Here is a 23,322-nt window from a genome sequence, read left to right on the forward strand (position 1 = left end):
GGGATGGGCTCCGAACAACAAACTTTAATCGAATCACGATGCAAAAAATACAAATAGTAATTAGAAAATGGGCTAAAAAAGTAAAAATGACCCGGTCTTCTGTATCTTATTTACAGCCAAAAAATGATTCGCATAATGCAATTTCTGATGCAGACCAAAAAACTTATCGGTTGGAATATCTCATTGCTTATGAACAAAGAGAAATGCTATACTTTTCAATTTTTTTTTTAAAAAAATTGGCTTTTAAATAATGTGTTACTGTCTCATGATTTGGTAACGCATTTTTTTAAATAATAAATTTTATGAAATAGTAATAAATCATTTGAAAATTTTGAAAAGTTTATCACTTATCACCATCTTTTGGTTTTAAAAAATATATATATTGCAAAAAAAGAAAAGAAATCTCTGTCTCTCTCTAGCCAACTTCTTTCCATAAAAGTATAAAACTCACCTAGTCCACTCGCATTATTCAATGAAAGTAACCCATCCGAGATAGCAACTCTGCAACAATCAAGCAGCCGAACCAGACCAAACCAAACCCTTGCATTTCACTCCAATCTCTCTCTCTCTCTCTCTCTCTCTACAAACAAGAACAGAACACGCATCTTAGAACCTTGAGTTTCCTTCAAATCAAGCTGGAAAAAACCAGAAGATTTGGAAGAGAAAGACCAATTTTTGGAACATGGGTTCTGATTCTTTGTCCATCTTAGCTCCAGCAAAGCCTACACCAGTACCATTACCAACCCAAGAAGAAGACTCATCGAACCCATCCACGGCGCTGCTTTCTTTCAACACCGACTCTTCCTCTTCTTCTTCACCAAAAGACCCACCTCACAAACCCACCACAACCACAATCATTTTTATCTCCCTCCTTCTCATCACCTGCATTGCTCTCTCCGCTGCCATCGCCTTCGCTTTCCTTTTCTTCTCCTCCTCTGCCTCCTCCTCCTCCTCCTCTGCACCTGCCACCTCACACACCTCCTCTTCGCCCGAATCCCAAGCCCGTCCGCTCACTAAGCTCGAACGTCCTGTAGTTTTGCTGATTTCCTCAGATGGGTTCCGATTTGGGTACCAATTCAAGACTTCCACACCGAATATCGGCCGCTTAATCTGTAACGGGACCGAGGCCGAGACGGGTTTGATCCCGGTTTTCCCGACCTTGACTTTTCCGAACCATTATTCTATTGTTACTGGTCTTTATCCTGCTTTTCATGGTATAATTAACAATCATTTCTTGGATCCACGCACCGGTGAGGCTTTTAACATGGGGAGCCATGAGCCTAAGTGGTGGTTGGGTGAACCTCTGTGGGAGACCGTCGTCAATAATGGGTTGAAGGCTGCCACGTATTTCTGGCCTGGTTCTGAGGTAAAGAAAGGTTATTGGACTTGTCCTGATAAGTTTTGTATGAATTATAATAGCTCTGTTCCTTTTGAGGAACGGGTTGATACCGTTTTAAGTTATTTTGATTTGCCTGGTAGTGAAATTCCCCAATTTATGACACTGTATTTTGAGGACCCGGATCATCAGGGTCACCAGGTGGGGCCAGATGATCCGGAGATAACAGAAGCTGTTGCTAGGATTGATAGGATGATTGGAAGGTTGATTGAAGGTTTAGAAAAAAGAGGAGTTTTTGAAGATGTTAGTATAATTATGGTAGGTGATCATGGGATGGTTGGTACGTGTGATAAGAAGCTGATTTTTCTAGATGATTTGAATCCTTGGATTGAGATTCCGGCTGATTGGGTCCTTTCCCATTCGCCTTTGCTGGCGATTCGTCCACCTCCGGGTGTTAAGCCAGCGGATGTTGTTGCAAAGATGAATGAAGGATTGAAGTCGGGGAAGGTTGAGAATGGGAAGAATTTGAGAGTCTATCTCAAGGAGGAGCTGCCTGCTAGGCTTCACTATGTGGCCAGTGACCGGATTCCACCAGTAATAGGGTTGATAGAAGAGGGGTTTAAGGTGGAGCAGAAGAGAACAAAACGGAAAGAATGTGGTGGAGCACATGGTTATGACAATGCGGTCTTCTCCATGAGGACCATTTTCATTGGCCATGGTCCTCAGTTTGCAAGGGGACGGAAAGTCCCATCTTTTGAGAACATTCAGATATATAATTTGGTCACTTCGATTCTCCAGATTCAGGGTGCTTCCAATAATGGATCTGCAGTGTTTCAAAAGTCTATTCTTTTGCCAAGTCCCTAAAGTCCAATGGTAAACATTTATTAAGTGGAGGCAGCTACTAAATCCCAAGGTTGGACCAGTTGTCAGCAAGATTTTTTGTAACATGAAGCAATGGGATTATGTGCTCACAAAGATGGATGGTTATGGATAGCATCCAAAGGTAACAGTATCAGTTGTTTTAGAAACCCACGAGCTGCTTGTTTGTTCATGCTTGGTAACATAAATAATGGTATTCCATCTACTTCCTATCGTCTGATTTTCAAGTATTGGATGCTGCACAAGTGAAAACCGAACCTGGCATAAAAAATTATGTATTATATTTTTGTGTAGTGCTATAAGGATTTCCTTGATGCAGAATGTCAGTAACATTTGGATATACAACTGTATCTCATTTTTCATTTTCCATACCTTCTTGATGCGTATTATTTTCATTTGCTTGGAGTTTGCAGTCGTTTAAATTTATAAAACTTTGCAGTAATTCAGTTAGCTAGCTGTAGAAGGGTTCCAACAAATGCATGTCTTCTTGTGTCCTATGGATGTGAATTGAGGTACATGTGGAAAAGGCAAGACAGTGTAGGGTTCTTTGTGGTTTTTGGGAATTTGGATATTGTGTTTCGTCGCTGTTTTGGGTTTTCTTTTGCTTTTTATTTTTTATTTTTACTTTTGTTCTTGTTTGGTGTCCTAATGTATACTTCTGGTGTACTCAGATGCGCCTCATGCTTTTTTATAAAATGCACTTGATTACCCATCAAAATATATATATTTGCCTGATCAGTGCTGTTTGGTGATGTTCGCGACAACTATAATTTGAATAAGCCTGTCTACCAAGTTAATCTTAGCTCCATTTCCAGTGGCTCATCCGTGCAATTTATTGCCATGTCATAGTGTGCTTGTGCTGGTATCAGCAGAGGGCAGATTATTGTTAAGCGTTGCAGTCTTATAATTGTGTTCATCCTCTCATGGTAGATAAAAGGAGAAAATTGGTGGGTTTTAATTTGTAGGATCTCCTTGGTATCTGCTTAGATCCTGGACTGTAACATTTGATCATTCAAAGCACTGGATAAACATCTGTGACTCTGTTTTATTTTCATGGTATGGAATTGACATCTGATTCTAGGTTATGTGGACTGCAGGTCATTGCCTTTTCACATTCAGCAAATTTTTTCTTACTAAAAAATATATTTTAGCCTCAGAATCAGGGTTGCTTCTTAGTTGCATTATCATGATATGGAATTATTAGCATGCTTGATTTAGAGGACATTATAGCACTTCTATTGTGGATGGACATCTCTATTGGCACTAAAACCAATTAATCGGTTTCTAACGTTTTGATACTACTGGTATGCAATTGCTGTTGCAAGGCCAAAGTTGAATGGACACAAATTTCTTTAGAGGAAGTTTCCTTCAACCTATTCTAATATGTGATAAGTGTCATTCAATATTTTTGGGTTTTAAAAAAATTAATGTTTGAGTTTCTAGATTAGTGGAATGACAATAAATGACTGTTAAAATATTAAAAAAAAATGTGAGAAATGACACTTGTCACTTATTAAAGTAGGTTGAAGAAAATTTCCTTCAAACCAGTTTAGAGGAAATTTCTGTCCAACTTGAATATATTTTTTTATGAGTTGTGACTTTTTGGTTGTGCTTGTGCCCATTATTTCCTGACCATGCTAGTTCTTGCACTCAATTTGTACTGCGTGTAGTTTGCAGAATGGAACCAATATTTTTTATTGGAGAGCCAAAGCATAAATGAGAGGCCAAGCTTAATTTTGATAAGATCATGCCCCCCGTTCTGTACCAAGTACTACGTGTTGTCAACTTATTGGCTACTTATGAGAGCGGTTTCCATTGATGTTACTCCCTATTGAAACTTCTTGGTGGCAATCTTCCATAACCTTGGATTTAAAGGAATGCTGGGAATAAAATTAAGGGAACTTTAAAGTTTTAACAAAATAGATGTTCCAATCTTCAATGATTGCTTAAAATGAAATATAACCATGTAGGCGACTTGCCTTTATCAGTGTTGGGTCAGCTCACAAGATTGATGTTGACGGCACAAACGCTCTCCATTTTTTTGTTTTTTTGTTATAATAATTTTCGTAATCAGATATAATTTTATTTTTTTTAGGTCTTATCATCAATTCCCTACCTTGTTTCGTCTACCTTTAATACTATTCATGTAGTGCGGTCCACAACCAATTTTCTCATGTATTAAATGTTGTGGGGGTTATGCCATATAAAATCAGGAGATAGAAGAATAACAAATAACATTACTCTTTATTATCATACCTTAGTTTTTCTACAAATATTACATCAGAAAAATACTATATACTATAATTATATCCAACAAGGCTGACACTCCAAACTAACCATTAGATTAATCATTGTTAAATAAATAAATAAAAAAATCCAATGATTGAGTTAGAGTATCATATAAATATTGTTGGACAATTATAGACTAAAAATATAGTATATAGCATCATAATACAATTCAATATAACAAGATGTAACTCTTTCTCTTACATTTTATTATATATTTCTTACAGGTATTGTTTCTTTTTTGAGTTAAAAATAAAAATTGCTTTTGTGTCTTATAAATTTTTGTTGTTAAAGTATTAATTAGATTATTAAATTTATTATTTTCATCGATTTAAACTTTTAAAATAACTAATAATTCAACATACTATCATAGTTATAAATGTAAATATACAATTTACAAATAACATTGTTGATAATGCCATTGTTAATCAGGACAATCTTTTCTTCATCTAGTACATAATTATTATTATTTTTTTTTTTCAAAGCCAAACAAGGAAAAGGAAAAGGAAAAGGGACACTACAATGATATTGTCAAATTATACGACAGTCGTATAATAATTTATTTAATAACATTACTCAACATAATTATTTGTCTAACATTTTGCTTTTCATTTGATCAATTTTCCGAATTGTATATAATAAAGACAATGCTATATATCATATTGATATCCGTCTATACTAAAATTTGTCATTGGATTTTTTTCTTCTTTTAACAAAGGTAGATAAAATGGTGAATTGACAATGTCACCGTCGAATAGTAGTGAAATAATGGTATGATATATAAATTTACTTTTGTAAAATATTTTGTGTGGTATATAACATTAATTTATAAGAAAACACATTAAATCCCTTGAAAAAAAAAAGGGAAGCATCCAAACAGGGCAGTACCTGGGTGGGTAACCGGCCAACCGCTACAAAACTAACAAAAGATTGTAGGCCGACATAAAAGAAAGAAAACCGAACAAAATAATCGTGGGAAGCTTTCCCTTGGTACGACATATCTGGTTCACACACGCACAACCCGCACACACGAGGCCACGAGATAGTCTTTATACACACAACAAGAGCCTCCAAAGCCCCAGAGATTTTTCATGGCGTCTCGTGGGTGCCTTTGACCTCATGTTCATGAAGTAGTGCAATCCAATTAAAGTTTTTTCTGAGTTTGGTTTCAAAGCTCGTTCTCTATCTCTCTGTCTCTCTTGCTTTCTGTTTCTTTGTTCTTTGTAAATGGCTGATGTTATTCGATTACCATTCCATTCACTGCGTTTCTCTTCTTCTCTGCTCACCTCCTTCGCGTCCTCCTTGAATAGTCTCCAACCAGGTCTCCCACCGATTCAGAACTTCGATAAGAGGGTTGTTTATCCTCTTTTGTATTCTTCTGCCGGCGATTTTCCCCGCCCTGCTTTCAGACCCAGAAAGCAGTTGGTCTCTTTCAAGGTGAACACTTGCCATTTCTTTTATATAATTTTGAATTTATGAGGACCCATTTGGTGGAATTGTTGGATTGTGCCATGTTGTATTTCAATTGGGTGTTTTGCTAGAGCTTTGATTAATAGTTGTGTAATTTTTGGATTTTTTTTTTTTTTTTTTAATGCACATGAAAGTGAATTTAGGAAAACCCATCTGTTAAATTTGTTTGATGATGATATAATGTGTTGCAATTAGGAGTTCCATTTGCAGTCGGAGTTGAAATCAAGACTTGACCCACTGAAGAAAAAGTTGAAATTTTGGTGTTTGTAGGTAGATTATTATTTTTTTTTCCTTTTGTTTCATTGTTGCTCTTACTTAAAGATGATTACTTTGGTTTTGATGAGTTTGTGCTAATTTGCTGAATCTCAGTTTGCCTACCTTGATCATAGAATTTCAATTCACTAAAAAAATCTTACAATGGGAATTTTCACTCAATTCTTAGTGTTGCTCCTTAGAGCATTCCCAATGGAGGAGCCATATTTTTATGTAAAAATATGGCTCCTCAAAACTCACTTTTATCTAGTTTAGCTAGTCATTTTTAAATGTTTCTATATCCGATTAGCTATATTTCTATCTATTCTATTAAAATATTTTAAAAGTAAGAAAAGTTTTGAGAAAAAGAGAACACGTGAGAGGAAAAATGGAAAAAAATTTGGGAAAACGAGAACATGTAGAGAAAAAGTAGGAAAAGATTTGAAAAAAAGAGAAAACAGGTGAGAGAAATAATGAAAAATAAAATAGCTCCCTTGAAAAGTGCTGCTACATTTAGCTTTTTTTTTTAGTTCTTCCAATCAAATATCTATTTTACATTTTTTTTCGGCTAATCCAATGTAGAGGGTTTTTTAAACATTTGAAGAGCTATTTTAGATAAAAGTAACATTTGGCTCTTCCATTGGGAATGCTCTTATGCTTTTATTTGTATAATAATTTATTTTTATGGATAAAAGTTTAGTATCCTCGTGCAGTTTGAGCTAAAAGTTAAGTTTTATTCTAAAAAAAAAAAAAAAAAAAAAAAAAATTATTATTTTATAACTAAATGCTCTATTGGGAATTTTCCTACTCTTTGTCAGCCTTAAGAAGGTTTCAACTCTCAAACAAAAATGTCACTCTTGGGAGTCCTTTGACGTGGATCAATGTGAACTTGCTTGCAAGAAACAATGCAGTCATAAATTTGGGCGGGAGGGGGGGTTTTGATACGCCATCTTATTTGCATAGTAATTTCTGTAGTAATCAATTTTTGGCTAATACCATGAACACAAAATTCTGGCACAGTTGTTAGAATCATCACCTCTTGAAAGTTACAATTGGATGATCTTCTACCCAACAACTATCATTTTTTTGAGTCCCATTGTTACCTTTAAAATGCTTTTTATATCTTGCACAGCACTGAGAGGCAAGCTCAAAGTTGCAGGCTTGCTTACTTCTGGTCCTTCTGGACAGGATTTGTGAGCTAGAGGTTGGCAAAATCTAGCTGATAGATGTGTGTGCATGCGCGTGTACGTATCTATGTGTATAAAGTCAGTTACTTATTGCAACTTGTAAAACTCTCATACATGTAATTCTCTAAAAATCTGTTCATGGATTATGTATAAATGGTATTCATGGAAAATTTCAGTTTCCCTTCCCTTGAAAAGCCTTCAACTTGCAAAATTGGTAGTCCCTTGAAAATTATTGTCACATTTTTCATTGTTTCTTTCTTTTTATTACAAGTCCTTTGGTATTTGGCAGTTTCATGAATTACTCAAGTCTGGCATGAGATGTTAGCAGGGGAGAAAAACTTCACGATTCCTTTGACATTATTTTGAAGTTTATATATTTGTTAGTTTTCCTAATTTTTTTTTAAAATTTTTTTATTATGGTTTCTAATGTTTGTTTTGTATGCTTGACTAAAGGTTCAAGCAACTGTGACTGAAACTGACCAGCCAAAATGGTGGGAAAAGAATGCACCAAATATGGTTGACGTTCATTCTACACAAGAATTTTTGGGTGCCCTAGGTCATGCTGGAGATAGATTAGTTATTGTAGAATTTTACGGAACCTGGTGCGCTTCTTGCCGGGCATTATTCCCGAAGGTAAGTCCCGTTGTTAGTCTACTGTGTGCTCATTATGTTAGTGCGTTCTTCCTTTTTGAGATTATCTCAAACCTTCACTGTTGACAAAAATATGCTACTATTGACATTCTAAGCATCATGCTTCCAACAACTTTTAAATAATTCCAGACTAATTTGCAGCTGGGTATGTGTTGATTTGCCTGGGGTTGTGGAACAAGGGGACTTAAAATTTTGCATTGCATTCTAGGCCTTGTCAAAGTCTAGCTCAACCGGACATTGCATATTGGACGTGAAACCGGCACTGAGGCCTTTTTTTTTTAAAAAAAAAATTATATTTTTAAAAATAATTCTTTTGTGAGGTTGCCATGTTGGAGACCAATGCTTGTGTTAGTGTGCTTGTCAGGTCTTGAAGGACCAAATGAATATAGCGTTATGTTTTCACTTCTTCTTTTTTTTTTTTTTTTTTTTTGATGAGTAATAATCAAGTTTTATTAGCTTTTTTTTTTTTTTTTTTCTACACAATTATACTGAATCTAGCAAATCATAGGATCTCTGTGCATGTTAGAGTTGAATTGCTGGTGAACTACCAGTGATATATCTTAAAGTAATCTTGCAAATATTTTATTACTCTAATGATCGCATGAGGTATGTGATTTATCAGATTAGTCCAAACTGTAGTCACGGCATTGATATGCAGATTCACTCTTGGTAACCTGAACTGTATCGTTTGGAGTCTATGTAAATGAAAGAATTATGGTTGTGGTACTATCTGTGTAGAATTCTGAAAGTGTTAGTTGTCAGCAGCCTGTGTTTTTCTTGTTCTCTTTTTCTTTTTAGTATGATATTCCACCCTCCCGAATAGAAAAGTAAAAGGAAGCATCAATTATGAAATTTGTTATGTGTATTCAAATTTGGATGTCCATGGAAATTGGTGGTTTTTCATAGGTTTGAAATGCAACAGTTTTGTGTGTTTTGGTGTCCTTGAATGAATTAAGCAATTCAATTAGGATGGTGTCTAAGCGACTGCCTATTGTTCTCAAAAGTCTAAATGTATTAGGAATTAACTTTTGTGAACTTGGTATATACATTGACATGTTGGATTAATTTGGTACACCCAAATGCCCTCAGTCCCTTGCAGAATAATATTGTGGGAGATACTTTTTCCTGAGATACAGCTTTCAGGCATAATTATATATAAACCTCACAAAGCATACTGAAGGGAGATGAGATTTTTGCCCCTGGTTCAGAGGAACCTTTAATAAAAAAAAGTTATTGTCCGAGGAAAATTTTAGATCTTCTTCCTTTTGAGACTTTAGAAAAATGTGGATAATAATTACTATTTCTAATGCTGTTTCTGGAAATACTTTTGGTGTTTTGAGATGTTTGTGTCCTGATATTGTTGTGTAATGGATCTGTCAGCTCCGCAGAACAGCTGAAGAGCACCCTGAAATTTTATTCCTGAAAGTCAATTTTGATGAGAATAAGCCGATGTGCAAAAGTATGAATGTGAAGGTGCTTCCTTATTTCCACTTCTATCGTGGAGCTGACGGACAACTGGAATCATTTTCTTGTTCACTTGCAAAGGTAAGTATTCTAACTTCAATTGCCATTTGCTTTTATTGAAACCGGTGTCGAGCCCCATAAATAAAAATTCTCCAATGGATTATTGGGAGCATCCTGCAAGAACTACATGGAAATAGAAATTTCACATTTTCTTCTTGGGAAATAAAACATACTCTTGAAAGAAATTTATATTTTAGGACCCCATCATCGAATTAATATCATTCCAAGTTTCTAATGGGTAATGGCTGAAAGATGTAGATCCAATTTATAAAAATTATGAAAGATTAAGAGTATAGTATAAAGTGGTTGCATAACTATCTAGATAAATCATGAAATGGATGCTTTTCAGCATCTTTAGAATTGTATAGCATGAAAGCAATGCGATGATCAGTTATCTTTTATTAGTCATTATTAAGAACCCCTTGATCAGTGCCCAAATCTTTCATGTGGTAAATTCCCCTGATTCTCCAAAATCTATTTGCAGTTTCAGAAGATAAAGGATGCTATTGAAACACACAACACGGCCCGATGCAGCATTGGCCCGCCCAAGGGGGTTGGGGATCTTAAACTAGAACCCTCCGGCGCTCCAAAGGACAAACCAGCAGAATCAACATCAGTGTAAAGCTTCCTCAATTCAGACATTTTTTGTGTTAATTTCTATCCGTGGTGTATATGAGGCACACCAAATGAACCTCTTGGGTCAGCTATCTATCAACTTATATTCTGTATTGCAGGTTCTGAATTTATGCAAGTCATAGTTTTTCTTTACCACAGGACAACTCATATTCAAATCCTTTATAATGAGAATAATAAGCTGAAAATTTCTGTGTGGCACTTGGATCAACAATTGGTTTTGCAGCTTCTTGCCAAAGAGGTTGTGAATGTGATTAATGGAAAACGCTCGAGGTTCGAATCTCCTGACGACCTAGTATTCGGGCGAGGAACAGTTCTAGTGTTCAAGGTTTATTCGCACGATAATGTAGTATAACCTAATGATTAGTTGTACGAACGGAGCTTTTTTTTTTTTTCTTTTTTTTTTCTTTTTTTTGTTATGCAAAAAGAAGCATTATGGATGTAGACATGGACATAACACAAATTATTCATTTGATTGGGAACATATTCTACTCCGATAAAAAATAGTACAAACTATGAAGCCAAAACAAGGAATCTGATGAACTAAGAAAAAAAATATCAATGTCATCAATAGGAGAAAGAAAATGTCTTATAATGGACCTTTTTTTAATACCATCCACGGAAATTTTTTTTTTTTTTTTTTTTTTTTTTTTTTTAAATGTATTGGGCATTACAATTGAAATTATTTCCCTGAGTGCATGTCCTTTTCACCTAAACAAAATCTTTAACATGTGCCTAAACCTTAAAATTTTAGAAAATCCAACAATCTTAACTCAAAGTCTCACCTTAAATCGTGGACCCCGAAAACCTTGAAGCCCTAATTTCCAAATCCTAATAGCTCAATTGATGTGGACGATGCCTCATGAAGTGAAGGTCACTAGTTCAAATCCCTTCTCCTCTTGTGGGGACGTGTTAAATATTTTATAATTGAACTTCTCATATTTTTAGATTGATGTGGTCTATGAATGATTGGAGTGAAAATGTGCAAATGCAAAATATAGTTAGGGTCCGTTTCAGAATGCCTTTTTAAAAAAATAATCTGTGTTTTTAAACCAAATCGCAATTTTGGAGTGTTTGAGATTGTGATTTTAAAACGCAAATTTTAAAATTGTGGAAAAATTTGCGATTTCTATAAGCTGACTAGAGGGTGCTTATTTGAAAAAGTGCGAATTTAAACCAAAATCTCGATTTCGCTTAAAATAATATTTGGTGCAATATTTACCTATTTGGCCATGAAACCGCTAATGTTATCCAAACACTTAATTGATAAAAAAAAATATTTTTTAACATGTTTTACCAAACACTTATGCAATTTTAAAAAGTAGAAATTTTAAAAACGCAATTTTTAAAATCTCACTTCCAAACAGGCTCTTAATAAAAATACAAATTTCAAAACCGCAGTTAAATATTTAATAAAACTATTATTTGATCTTTAAAATCATGCAATTCTTTCACATTTTCAAACCCACTTTCAAATATAATTTTTTTTTTTTTTTTCCCGTAATTTTTGTTCCCTTTGGACAGTTGGACCCAATAAACACACGGTCGTTGCGAAAAAGAGTCTGAAGCGAGGAACACGTCGATTTTTATGGACCTTCTTCAGTTGTTCTTTATATTCGTTTCTCGCTTCTGAAAAAAATCTGAGACAGAGAGACAGAGAGACTGATAGAGAGATGAAGAAAACTCTGAAGCTGAAGTGAGTAGACATATGCCCGCATACCGCTCAAATCCGAGGTAAGGATTTCTGTCCAAAGATTTCATAGTCATTGCTATGGCTTGAGCCCAAAAACTAGGCATATTGGTTTCTGTGTTGATCATACTATTCGAATCTTATCAAACTGGGCACAAGCCATTTGCCAAAGCTCAAAAACCCGTCTATTCTCAATTGGGTTTCTTCCAATTTTGCTGAAAACCACCCCATATCATCAAAATCCTCATTTTGGCCATTCCATGTACAAGACCCAGAATTTGCCCTTGTTTTAATGTGTTTTTAGTTATAAAAAAGAACAAGTGTGAATGCCAATTTGCAGTAGAGCAAGAGAACCCAGCAAATCTAGTGGAAATGGCAAGCTATCTGTGGAGGAAATACGCAGACTATGTGTACACAAAGTGGGAAAGGACGATACTTTGGGACATGATTGATCCGTACAGGCGACCCAAATCGTTTAAACCTCTGGTCACAATCTATATTGCTGCTTTCTATACTGGGGTCATTGGTTCTGCTATCACCGAGCAACTCTACAAGGTAAACCATTCACTGCTGGAAACACTTTGCCAGGTCTCTTTTTTCATTGTTCAATTATGTCATATATATTTGAGTTGTTAGACCAAAGACTTTTCCTTAGTATTCTTTTTTTGATGAGTAAAATTTTGTTATGCTGTTTCTTTGTAATGCAGCCTAATGAAATGTGTGTGCGTGCGGCTGTGTTTGTGTGTCTAAATTTGGTGGGAAAGAAATTGAATTTTCGTATCAAATAGTGCACATCAAGTAGAAATTGATAATTAGAGGAATCAGGGAGGTAGAAATCTGATTCAATTTGGCCAGTTTGAAAATAGAGTATGGGAATCTGATTGGGTGCTTAGAGTTCAAACAAATGCTTGAAAAGAATATACGGCTGCTTGTTTCTTTTTGACATATTGAAACCTACTATGAACTTATAGAGCTCAGTTCAAACAAGATGTTGCTTGTGTTTTATATTGCATTTGATGTGGAGCTTAGAGGGATGGCTTTGTTGTTGCTATTTGTGGCTCATCATCCTTTTTCACAAATCTCATCATGATTAATAATTGAGGTCTAGATGGCTTATTAAGTGAGTTTCAGATTGAGTTTCATGGAATTAATGGGATCCTCTCCAAATGGAGAAGAACCATTTCATGATCCATATTAGATTTTACCGCATCTTACGGTGTACGTGGTGCCACATCAAAATTTTCTAGGATCTATTTTAAGAAGTGTGCCTTGTGGCATTGTGCAGGAGAAGTATTGGGAAGATCATCCTGGGGAAGCTGTCCCTCTAATGACGCCAAAGTTCTATGGTGGACCTTGGAAGATATTGAAGGGCGAGGCCATTAAACCCAATCAGTGAAAGGCACAACTGCAGTTGGGGAACAGTGTCAGAGTTGCTGCCAATTTTGCTTTTTTATTTTATTGTACAAATGATAAGGTTTGATGGGTGTATAAGAATTTGCTGTTGCTTGAGAAAAAAATTGAAGAAAATCCTAAATGTGATGATGCTTTTTATTGAGAAACAATTATGTTGGGAGTTTCTACCATTTCACTTTGCTCCCGACTGGTATAGTTATTTGTGATTTATATTAAACCCCAAAATTGCCTTTCCTTCTTCTTCAAGATTGATCCATGAAAGGTAGGTTTTTCTTTTGGTTTATTCACCTTTTCTGTAATTGCATTTGATGCTCACCCTTTCTTTGAAAATTGTTATCAATCACCAACATCTAAGAGTAGCTGCCTGCAGCCAAGGAACTATCCATAATGGTTTCTAATATATGAACAGCCGTGGAGATTTTGAGTGCAGCTCTTACCTATTCTTATGTACTTTCCTTCCCGAGCTGCATTCTGATGCATTTTTTTTTTTGCAAGTTTTACCATGTCAAGTGATGAAAATTATGTGTATTAACGTGCTTGATTGCAATAGACAGTTTCTACTATTAAGTCTTAACACAAAGATCTCGATGCCTGAATGTGATATGTCAGAAAGTTAATTATACGTTGGCTAGATGGATTGTCTACATTGAGTGGGTGGATCATAAATATGTTGACGAGTTTTAAGTTTAATTATTTACTAGGTAAGACTAAGATTTATAAGTGATTCTAAAGAGTTTCAATATTAGTCTTTTTGGAGTGATAATACAAACATTGTTAGGGACTCAAAATGTACTAGTAAAACACATTAATAAAAAAATTAATGGTAACTTGATAGTGTTAAAGTCATGTTCTTACATTATTTGTTTGTTTTGGCAAGAAGGTCATTCCACACACATTGTCCTCAATATCCACCATACCATCAACTAAGATCTTCAACTCGGTCAAAAAAGACTCGATCAATCATCAGCCCAACACCTAATAGTTTTGAGCGTTTTGTGTTAATATTTTTGTTTTGAGAAACATAAAACAAAAATTTTTACAAACATATTCTGTTAATGTGTTTTGGGGTTTTTTTATTTATTTTTTATTTGTAAAATGTTATGCAGTGACATGAAAGTAAAAATTGTTTTTGTGTTTTTATGAGCGTTTTGTGTTTAAATTGTTTGCTTTGAGGGAGAAAAAAAAAAGGGAACAAATTTTAACAAACTGAACCTAATTTTCTGGTGCAGAATTAGCCTTAAGACTTTACCAAAAATGGTTTGCACCAGCCTTTTGTTGCTCAAAATTAGAACTCCCTGGTGCAGAATTAGCCATTAGAGTTTACCCAAAATGGTTTGCTCAAAATTAGAACTCCCTGGTGCCCGTACACATGTTCTTCAATCTTCACTCCCCTTCCCTTTAGCATTGCCTCTCTCTCTCTCTCTCTCTCTGCAGAATTAAAGCTACAGGAAAATGACAACGTATGGAACAATCCCATCAGAGGCACCAACATCATCAAACCTACAATATGTTTCACTTGCAAAAGAAAGGATCAAAGGGGGGCTCGCGACACGAAGACCATGGAAGGAGATGATTCAACCTCATGCTCTCAACCTTCCCACCACCTTCAACCAATGTTTCCAAAGACTCACGACAAACGTTGCATTGTTTCGCATGAACTATGCCATTGTTGTCTTGTTCATTCTCTTCCTTAGCCTGCTCTGGCACCCTGTCTCATTGATCGTCTTCATCATCATGATGTTTGCATGGCTGTTCCTCTACTTTCTACGTGACGACCCGTTGATGGTTTCGGGCACTATAATCGACGATCGAACGGTGATGGCGGCGTTGTCGGTGGTCACAGTCATTGCGCTTTTTCTTACCAATGCCAAGACTAATATCATTGTGGCTCTCGCCATTGGTGTTGTGGCCGTGGTGGTTCATGGAGCATTGAGGCAGACAGATGATGATGATGATGATAGTCAGTTTTTTGTTGATGAAGAAGGCCTTAAATCGGCTGGTGGAGATAATGCCAAAATGCCTCTCAAAAATGCTGCCTCCTCTTCTTATTCCTTGTCTTGATGCTTTGTCATGTTGATGTCTTGACGATGTTCATGTTCCAATCAATTTTACAAAAAACCCAAGAATCTTTAAGGGTTTTTATTAATGCTTTGTCATGTTGATTGTTGATGATGCTGATGTTCCAACCAATTTCACAAAAACCCAAGAATCTTTTAGGGTTTTTTAAATTCAATTTATGATTGATTACTGTGTTGTCAGGTATAATTATCCTCCAAAATGGAGACTTCCCTTAGCTTCTTCTTTTTCTTTTATAATTTTTTTTGCTCGCCTTAGCCTCTACCCATTGCAATCCTTCCCAAAACAAATAAGAAACGATGTCAAGGAGAATCGATTAGATCTCATGAGGTCAAACTTTTCTTCAACCCAATTTATTAAATTGACATCTGTTTTTGGAGCTCATATTCTTAATGCATGTGAGAATCACTTGCTCTATTAATCTTATTAAAAATGCGTGTGAGAATTATATCATCTAAAAATATATGTCAGATTAATAAATTAAATATGAAATTTCTTTCAATTCAGTTCGAAGAAAAACTGTCCATTTTATAAGACACACCAAGGGTTAGTGCGATTTTTGTATATGTTATATTACCATCCTTGTTATCTTTTGTATAGATTTTCATATATTATAGTCCAACCACGTTAATTCTTGGTATTATTCTCTTTCATCTCAACTTCTCTAACATCACAAGAGCAATTATCAATTATTTTCAAACAACTCTCTCTCTCTCTCTCTCCTTCTAGATTATGTTGAAATGGGAATAAAATCAAAGGTAATTGACAAAGACCATGTGTTTGGACTTGGAATGAGTTAGCTAGTCACCTTACAAAGAAAAGCATAAAAGAATTACACGCAACAAAAACTTCTTTAATAAATCAAAAACAGAGAGATAGAGAGACAGAGACAGAGATCAGAGAAGAAAACAGTCGTATGAATTCTTAGATCATATTCAAAGTTCAACGTTCAAATTAAAGTGGGTCCTTTCCAGCAATGGGCCCCATTACACATACAATAACAACCCTCAAAGTCCAAGCTAAAATTTTGGCTGTTTGTCTATCTATCTATATATATACATATATTCAGATATCAGAGAGACCCAGACAGAGCATAAGAAAATTTTTGGTTCTGCTCTCTCTGGATTTTGGAGGAGGACAAATGCATTCTTCAGCAAAAGTAACCCAATTTGTGTACTAGAATGCATCTGTTCTCCCTCAAACTTCAAAGACAGGAGAAGGATGTCATCAAAGGTTGAGCAAACACAACAACCATCGCCAACATGTTGCATGGTTGGATGTCTCATGTATGTAGGATTCATCTTCTTCCTTGTTCCTTCAGTTTATAGTTTAGGAATCATAAGGAATTCCTTTTATATTCTTGCACATGTTCAGGGCTGTTAGAATATATAAGATATGTTAATTTTTTATAGGTATTTACCATATATAGTTGTCGGTATATACTATATGAGAGATTTGATTTACTTTTCTTAGCTCACCTCACCTACCATGTGTTTCCTATAAATAGAACCATCTATAGCACAATTACATGCAAGTTAACACAGTCAAAATGTAGTCCTATGGGCATTAGAACTATGGCTGTTGATGTTTAAGATCGAACCATCTTTAATCTCTTATGATCTTATTTCTCTCTCTCTCTCTTCGCTTTTGTTCTCATATAATTTATTTTATTTTATTTAATATTTTGACATGATATCTAACCTACTTTTTTGTGAACTTTTATAGTGTTGGAAAACTGACGCCAGTGGCCCAGTTCTATGACTCCTGATCCACACTATGCTGAAAGAACGACGAAGCAATTCCAATGTTACATGTGCCGCCTTCCACTTTTCACACGTCTTCGTCTCTAGCCCTTATGAGAAAACAATCTTAGAAACAGCCGATCCGTTGAACCGAAAAACAAAAAAGGTTTCTCATGGCATGCCATCGCATGTGTTCTCACGCGGCACTTAAAGTTTTGGTCGCCCGGCCAACACGCCGCCAACAAATCCACCAAAATCCGACGCGCCAACACACATATTACTCCTGCACATGTCGCATATGTAATGCACGCACCAGTAGTCAAACGCTGCAGTGCCAAAACTGTGTTAACTTTTGTTAGTTTTTGATTGGATTTTTTTGAAAAGAAATTCTTTTTAGTAGACCACGAAAAGTTCCAAGGAAGTTTCTTTGACAAATTCTCCAACACCATAAGTAAAATAATTGGAGAGTCAATTTGACTGTTATTACTTTGACTCGTATCACCCAAGGCATGAGATGTTCCACATGCTTCTTGGCATCATTAATTTTGAAGGAACGTTCTGGTCTTAGTCATTAATTTTGCCAGGTGTCAGTTTTCAAGTCGTTAGCTTCAACATGATTTGCTGCAAAGTTGTAAATCCTGCTTGCTTATGCCAGGAAAATTAATGTGCTTGATGAATCAGCCACCACAGCTATGCTTCTAAAATGGCTTATTACAAGGTTTCCAACCATATTCCTATTGATCATAATGGAAGCTCACTGATAAAACACATATCTCTTCTGCTTGTGTGCTACCATCACTCTCTGAAACTAATAATTGACACATTAATATATTGAGCTAAATTCTGAAACTATCCCAAAGGTTGAGAGAATGTTCAAATTAATTAACTTTTCAATGAAAAAATGAGCTAATTCAAATGGGTTGATGCTGAAATGTGGCATGGGCATACAGAATCTTAAGGAGAATTAGATGCTCACACTCTTGAGTAACATATTCTCCATTTGGGTAAGCTATAAATGGTTTCTAACTCACTGCTATAGGCCTCTCAACTTGGTTAATTAAGGTTTGCTCATGGGGGTTGAGGTAGGTTCTGATACATGGTTTGTTACAATAATAGAGATTTGAATGCCATAGGAGACCAACTTATTAAGGAGAACTTGAGAGAATTTCTGCTAACTTAATCTTCCTAGCCATATCATTATTAGTATATTAGATGTTTATCTATTTAGTAGTTTGATACAAATAAAGGTTATCCTGTTTCGGGCGTTGAAGGGATTCTAGTAGATGTTCATAAGAGGTCTAGGTTCCCTCTAAGAACCTACCTAAACTATCATGTTAATCCTTTTTAGGGTGCTTTTAACATTGCGATTTTATAGACAAAAAGTGTGATTTTAAACTAAATCGCAAAAAATGAATTGTTTGGAATTACGTTTTTAAAAAATTGCGATTTGAAAACGCAGAAAATATGTGTTTTCAAATCGCAGGAAATGGGGTGCTTTGTTGAAAACGCACAATTTTAAAGGCTAAACTACGATTTTAAAGGTCAGATCGCAATTTTGCTAAACGTTTAACTACGTTTTTAAAAATCACGTTTTAAAATCACACTTTTTTAAATCGCAAATTCAAACAAACCCTTACTTTCCGTCAAGGTCTCCCATATAAGCTGCGACCCACAAATTTTTAGAATCTCTCATTGTTTATATATGTACACGCAGCATTGGTAGATTTCCTTCACCACACATAATTGATTTTAAAAGGAAATCTTATCATCCTACCAAACTTTGAATGGAGGGTTAAGATGAGTCTTAGATGAGTTTAAGCAGCAAATTGAAAATATAACAAAGATTATAATCTCTGTTTCTTGTATCAATTTATAACAGAGCCACTTTAACTTTGACATGATCCAAATCCACCATATAAAAGCAACTTTACTTATCTCTTCTTTTTTTTTCTTTTTTCTTTTTTTGTGTGTCTAAAATGCATGATTGTTCATTGACTTCAACATGAATTGACAACAAAAAAAAGGACGCTACATACTATATAAGTAGATAGATAAAAGAGCAAGTGGTCGACAACTAGTTTTATAGTACTTTTTGTCGTATACTTGAGCTATGACAATAGATCTTGACATTAATCGTGGTTCAACAAAAGTGTTTTAATTTTTAAAGATGTTGGAATATTGGAACTCCACCTCATGAAGCTCCACCAGCCACCAATCAAAAGTGCAACTGGCATGTACCAACCCATCCCCATCGGCATCGGGATCCCCTGCAATTGATTTTTCGGATTAGCGTTGAGAGAGCTTTGAGCAAGCCTTATCGGAATCCTCTCTTATTAAGAATTTGGATAAGTTCAATTCAATCAATGAATTGCAGCCAATCCACGTGAGCGGACCAACAAAATTAAATGCTTCCAATTTTCCTTCGACAACCGTGTTTGGAGCAAAAAATCTAGTTCTTATTATGAGTCTGGCACTTAAAGTTATCAAAACATTTGCTCAAACAGGTAGGCCTCGTTGGGACCAACAAAACCTAATGCTGACAATTCCTTCAACATCTGTCCTCGGGGTGGGGAATCATGGTCCTGTGCTAGGTATGGTTTTTTTTTTTTTTTTTTTTTTTCTGAGCACTGTGCTAGGTATGTAGTATCAGAAACTTTGACAGAAAGTGTTGGCGGCACAAGCTGCTCAACATGCTTCATATGCTACATTAACAGCAGGCCATTGTGAGCTTGTTGTTCATGTGCAAACTGCATAAATCAGATTGCCCACAAGGAGATAAAAAACATCAACCATCAAATATGTAATGAATCTTTTATACAAATTGATAAATGTGATGTTGATTGATTGATCCCAAAGAAGATTGATTGATCATACACATATTGTACCTCATCTCATACATTTTTATCTTCCAAGTGTAAATGATATCAAAACTGATGGTAGTGAACCTCGAGGGTAATTTTCTGTACTTTATCTAAAAATAAAATAAAAAATATTAACAAACACCCTTTAAAACGTTGTGCTAATTGTCACTTGAATGACTCACTTAAAAACTTCAACTTTGAAATAAGACCTCATCTAGAGACCTTTTCTTTTGTTTTTTTTAATAGATAAGATAAGATTGTATTAACTATTAAAAGTAAAGATAGAAATCCCCTTTTCTCCTTTCCTTTCCCTTCTATTTGCTTAGAATTTTTTATTTTATTTTTTTTAAGTTAGAAAAAAAAAAAAAAAAAAACACACACACACACACACAAAATAAGGATCTTACAAAAAAACACAAGCCCATTAATGTACGGATAAAAAATGTCTATTATTAGACTACCCGAATAATATATAAATTTGAATAGCCAAAGTGCCAAACAGCCTAAAATGCAAAACCTGGTGGCAATTCTCTTAGACTATTTGTGAATTATTTGAATAATAGCCTAATGACTTGAATCTCAATCAATTGATGCACACCCAAGGGAAGAGTGGAAATGGGCCAAAATGCAGAGTCAAACATGTTTGCAAATTCGCATAGCATAGCTGTCTTCTTCCTGTTAATCTAAAAGTCCAAAGTCCAAAAGAAAAAAGAACCATTGAATCTAAATGCTTCATGGAAAAAAGATTCGAAACCCTGTGATTATATTAATATTAAAATTACAAATTGCAAAAGGGTAAAACAGAGACATATCATATCCTCCACCATCCATCCATGCATCAAATTCAAATCTTTCATGAACCAAATCAATCCCCAAATGAAAGGCCATTTTTATAATAACCATTCATTCTAAGCCGATCTACAATGGAAGACCTTAAACTCACACTTAGGTGAAATCGCCTGCAACAGCAGCCGCGCCGTCTGCTCCTGCTTCACCACAGCTCCCTCCTTCTCCACCAACACCGCCCCAACAATCCTCTCATACCCACCGCCGTCTCCGTTTGCTACATATGCCACCAGCGCCGCCTGCACCGGTCCCATGCTCGGGTTAAACGCCGCAGACTCCATATACGACCCTGTATACACCTTCCCTTCACAGTCCACGAGCGCCACGCCGGACGGGCACCCGCTGTACGGCGCGTGGGAGCGGTTCGCAGCCTCCAAAGCCGCGTATCGCAATTCACCGCCAACCGCACAAACCCCATTGCATAATTTTATCTGGGTATCGCTCAAAAATGACAATTTATTATGGTGTGGCTCCAGGAGCAAAGGTACGTCCTCCGGCAGCAAGTCATGGGGTCCGAACCGGTGGGAGAGAAAGTTTGACAAGGGCGTATATGGGTCGGAGCTGGAGGTTATGAGGAGGTTGATGTCAGGGGCGTCGCGGACCTCCTGGAGGAACTGGCGGCAGTGGCCGCAGGGGGCGGAGGAGACGGCGAAGTAGTGGAGGCGGGGCTCGGCATTGAGATAGAGATTGGTGAGGAGGAACTGCTCGGCGTGGACGGCATGGTGAAGGGGGAGGTTGGGGAACTCGAGGTTGACGCCGAGGAAGACGCGGCCGGAGGAGCCGAGCCCCACGGCACCGACGTGGTAGCGGGAGATGGGCGGGCGGGCGAGGCTCTTGGCGGAGGGGACGAGCGTGGGGAGGAGCTGGGGGACCGTGAGGTTGGAATCTTGGGCCATGGATTCGGCTTCTGAGGCTGGGATTACGAATCTGGGTTTGTCCATTTTCGTTGGGGCTGGGGATTCTTTGCCTTGGGATTGGGATTGAGGGGGTTGAGGGTGAGACAGAGCTCTTCCTGGAAACGAGGAGAGAAGAGGAGGGAGGGAGGGAGGGGGAAGACAGTGGGGGTTGCGGGGGGTGATTTATAGCGGTTGGCTTTGTTCTCAAACGTCAGGAATAATAAAATGGGGAATCCTCTTTTGTTATTATGCCGGTCTTTTCTTTTTCTTTTTTCTTTAATGAATAAAAAATTTATTAAAGATTTTTCCTTTCTTTTTTTTTTGCTTTTCTCCTTTCAAAATAAAAATATTAATAAACAACTTATAACATAAAATATTCATAAAACACTCCAAAATACTTTCATTTTTCAAACAAAAAATACCAACAAACCAGCTTATCACAGAACCAAGTTGTGGCCCATCTTGATTTTGTCTCAAACTAGGCACAAATTAAAAAAAAAAAAAAAAAAAAAAAAAAAAAAAAAAAGAAAAAAGTCATGACCCCATGGTTTTTTTTTTTTTTTTTTTTGACATGTTTGTACAAGAGGGAGAGATGGATTCGAACTAGTAACCTCCGGTTTATTAAGCGTGGTCTCAACTGATAGAATTACCTCTTTGAAATATAACCCTATGATTTTATTTGTGCTTGAAAGACTTCAAAATGCCACCCACTGCATAGTTATTTGGAGGGTAAATATATGGGAAAGTTATAATATGATGGGTCAATTCTTTAGAATTTACATAATTTCAAAATCTATGGGTTTAAATTGTTGAATTGGAATAATGTTTAGCATATACTTCAATTCTTTCCACATGTTTATATTAAGTATTTATTCTTGTTATTTATGTAGCAACACTTTTGTGACCGGTCAAACTAAAGCGTATGCTAAACATTAGTTTAATTCAACAATTTAAACCCATAGATTTTGAAATTATGTAAATTCTAAATAATGGACTCATCATATTTTACTCCGACTCAAAACACCTATTCAACCAGTTGGGTCCCAAAAACGCTCTTATAATTAGAGACTACCTTACTATAATAGGGCAATCTTATTGCACGAAATTTTCATTTTATATATTAATATATTATAACAGGATTCATCTCCCTTGTCCATTTCCTATGCATGTAAATTATTGGTAAGCTACAAAGGTCAAGTCAGTTTCAATGCCAGATGCAACCAAACAAGAGTGACCATGAGCGATTTCTCTATAATAATTTGTATCATCATTGCACGACTTTCCTTTTCTGATTGTGGTGCAATTATTTGTCTAATCAAAATTGAATTAGTTTATTGGATTTTTTTATATGCAAATTTGTTCTGTGATGTTTGAGACCAAAGTATCAACTTATTATTGATAACTCTTCTTCTTCTTTTTTTTTTTTTTTTTTCTAGAACTTTGTAGTTTTAAATGGTGAGTTTAAGAATTCAGTATGTTCTTTTAAATTACAGGCAATAGTATATATATATATATATATATATATATATATATAATGTGGCCTATGAGATACTTGACAGCTGAAAATGTCAATGCCTTTG

General features: G+C 35.9%; 5 protein-coding genes across 5 annotated transcripts; 4 read left to right on the forward strand and 1 right to left on the reverse strand.

Annotated features, from left to right (window-relative positions):
• The first annotated feature begins 446 nt into the window (after window positions 1–446).
• On the forward strand, window positions 447–2,586 carry LOC132166534 (Alkaline-phosphatase-like family protein). The gene has a single exon (XM_059577363.2). It carries the CDS (start codon window positions 683–685, stop codon window positions 2,198–2,200), a length of 1,518 nt encoding a protein of 505 aa, XP_059433346.2. The 5' UTR covers window positions 447–682; the 3' UTR covers window positions 2,201–2,586.
• Window positions 2,587–5,474: 2,888 nt separating this feature from the next.
• On the forward strand, window positions 5,475–10,313 carry ACHT2 (atypical CYS HIS rich thioredoxin 2). The gene is made up of 4 exons (XM_059577566.2): window positions 5,475–5,938; window positions 7,864–8,043; window positions 9,442–9,606; window positions 10,070–10,313. Exons 1-4 carry the CDS (start codon window positions 5,729–5,731, stop codon window positions 10,205–10,207), a joined length of 693 nt encoding a protein of 230 aa, XP_059433549.2. The 5' UTR covers window positions 5,475–5,728; the 3' UTR covers window positions 10,208–10,313.
• A 1,471-nt stretch (window positions 10,314–11,784) lies between these two features.
• On the forward strand, window positions 11,785–13,567 carry EMB2752 (embryo defective 2752). The gene is made up of 3 exons (XM_059575870.2): window positions 11,785–11,952; window positions 12,249–12,463; window positions 13,194–13,567. The coding sequence occupies exons 2-3, from the start codon at window positions 12,281–12,283 to the stop codon at window positions 13,302–13,304; spliced, it is 294 nt and encodes a 97-aa protein (XP_059431853.1). The 5' UTR covers window positions 11,785–11,952; window positions 12,249–12,280; the 3' UTR covers window positions 13,305–13,567.
• A 1,206-nt stretch (window positions 13,568–14,773) lies between these two features.
• On the forward strand, window positions 14,774–15,382 carry PRA1.C (prenylated RAB acceptor 1.C). The gene has a single exon (XM_059575420.2). It carries the CDS (start codon window positions 14,774–14,776, stop codon window positions 15,380–15,382), a length of 609 nt encoding a protein of 202 aa, XP_059431403.2.
• A 5,427-nt stretch (window positions 15,383–20,809) lies between these two features.
• On the reverse strand, window positions 20,810–21,879 carry LOC132166181 (cytidine deaminase 1-like). The gene has a single exon (XM_059576958.2). It carries the CDS (start codon window positions 21,785–21,787, stop codon window positions 20,909–20,911), a length of 879 nt encoding a protein of 292 aa, XP_059432941.2. The 5' UTR covers window positions 21,788–21,879; the 3' UTR covers window positions 20,810–20,908.
• Window positions 21,880–23,322: the final 1,443 nt, after the last annotated feature.

This window comes from Corylus avellana, chromosome 11 (genome assembly GCF_965113065.1).
Source record: "Corylus avellana chromosome 11, dhCorAvel1.hap1.2, whole genome shotgun sequence".
NCBI lineage: Eukaryota > Viridiplantae > Streptophyta > Magnoliopsida > Fagales > Betulaceae > Corylus > Corylus avellana.